The sequence below is a fragment of the Egretta garzetta genome, unplaced genomic scaffold (assembly GCF_000687185.1).
Source record: "Egretta garzetta isolate BGI_Z169 unplaced genomic scaffold, ASM68718v1 scaffold1068, whole genome shotgun sequence".
NCBI classification, from domain to species: Eukaryota; Metazoa; Chordata; class Aves; order Pelecaniformes; family Ardeidae; genus Egretta; species Egretta garzetta.
In genome coordinates this window covers 1,614-2,700 of record NW_009260639.1, presented here as the reverse complement: position 1 = coordinate 2,700, position 1,087 = coordinate 1,614, and the positions used below count along the sequence as shown (strand labels likewise).

General features: G+C 57.9%; 1 protein-coding gene across 1 annotated transcript in view; it reads left to right on the top strand.

Moving 5' to 3' along the window:
- The window catches only part of TYK2 (tyrosine kinase 2), a gene marked incomplete at both ends in the record, with an annotated part of 11,557 nt that overhangs the window by 9,101 nt on the left and 1,369 nt on the right, over positions 1-1,087 (top strand). The window contains 2 exons of the mRNA XM_035900974.1: positions 349-500; positions 634-784. Coding sequence (XP_035756867.1) covers positions 349-500; positions 634-784 — 303 coding nt within the window. The remainder of the gene's footprint in view (positions 1-348; positions 501-633; positions 785-1,087) is intronic.

The window sequence follows — 1,087 nt, the reverse complement described above, 5'->3', positions numbered from 1 at the left end:
GTGCTCCAGATGGGGTCTCACTGGGCAGAGCAGAGGGGGAGAATAGCGTCCCTCGCCCTGCTGGCCACACTCCTCTTGATGCGCCCCAGGATGCCATTGGCCGCCTTGGCCACCAGGGCACCCTGCTGGCTCATGGTCAGCTTGTTGCCCACCAGGACCCCCAGGTCCCTCTGGGCAGAGCTGCTTCCCAGCAGGGCAGCCCCCAGCCTGGACTGGTGCCTGGGGTTTGACCTCCCCAGGGGCAGCCCCCAACACTTGCCCTTGTTGGAGCTTTTCCCCGCCGCGTTGGCGGGGTCTTTCTGGCTGTATCCTCAGCAACCCCTCACTCCACCTTCCCTCTTCCCAAAGAGTGCGTGGACCGGATCCCTTGGATCGCTCCGGAATGCGTTCGGGATGTGGGAAACCTCAGCACGGCGGCCGATAAATGGAGCTTTGGCACCACGTTGCTGGAAATCTGCTTCGACGCCGACGTCCCGCTCAAGGAGCGCACTCCTTCGGAGGTGCCTTGCTTTTAACTCTTCCTCCATCCCCAGCTCCTCCATTCCAGGATGAATCCAACCTCATTTGGGACCTATTTTGGTTTGGGGATTTATTTATTTTTTGTTTTATCCTTTTTTTTTTTTTCTTTTTTAGAAAGAACGTTTCTACGAGAAACGGCATCGCCTGCCCGAGCCGTCCTGCAAGGAATTGGCCACCTTGATCTGTCAGTGCCTGAATTACACCCCCGTGGAGCGGCCGTCCTTCCGGACCATCCTGCGGGATCTCACCCAGCTCCAGCCACACAGTGAGGCTCCGCAGCCGGGGCTGTCCCGCTTTCCCGGGGCTGGCGGGCGGATTTTATGGCCCCGTTGTTCCTCCCCGTCCCCAAATTGGTCGAGGACTCAGCAGCGGCGGGGTGGGGGGCGACTGTCGAGACCCTTTTGTCCTGGGTGAGGGGGGAAAAGGGCAAAGGAAAGGTTAAAAAAAAGGGATAAAAGGTTAAATAAAAAAAAAAAGTAGGAAAGGTGTAGGAAAAAGGCCCCAAAAAGTGGGAAAAGGGGTGGGAAAAGGCCCCCAAAGGGCAGTAAAAGCGCGGGGAAAGGCTCCC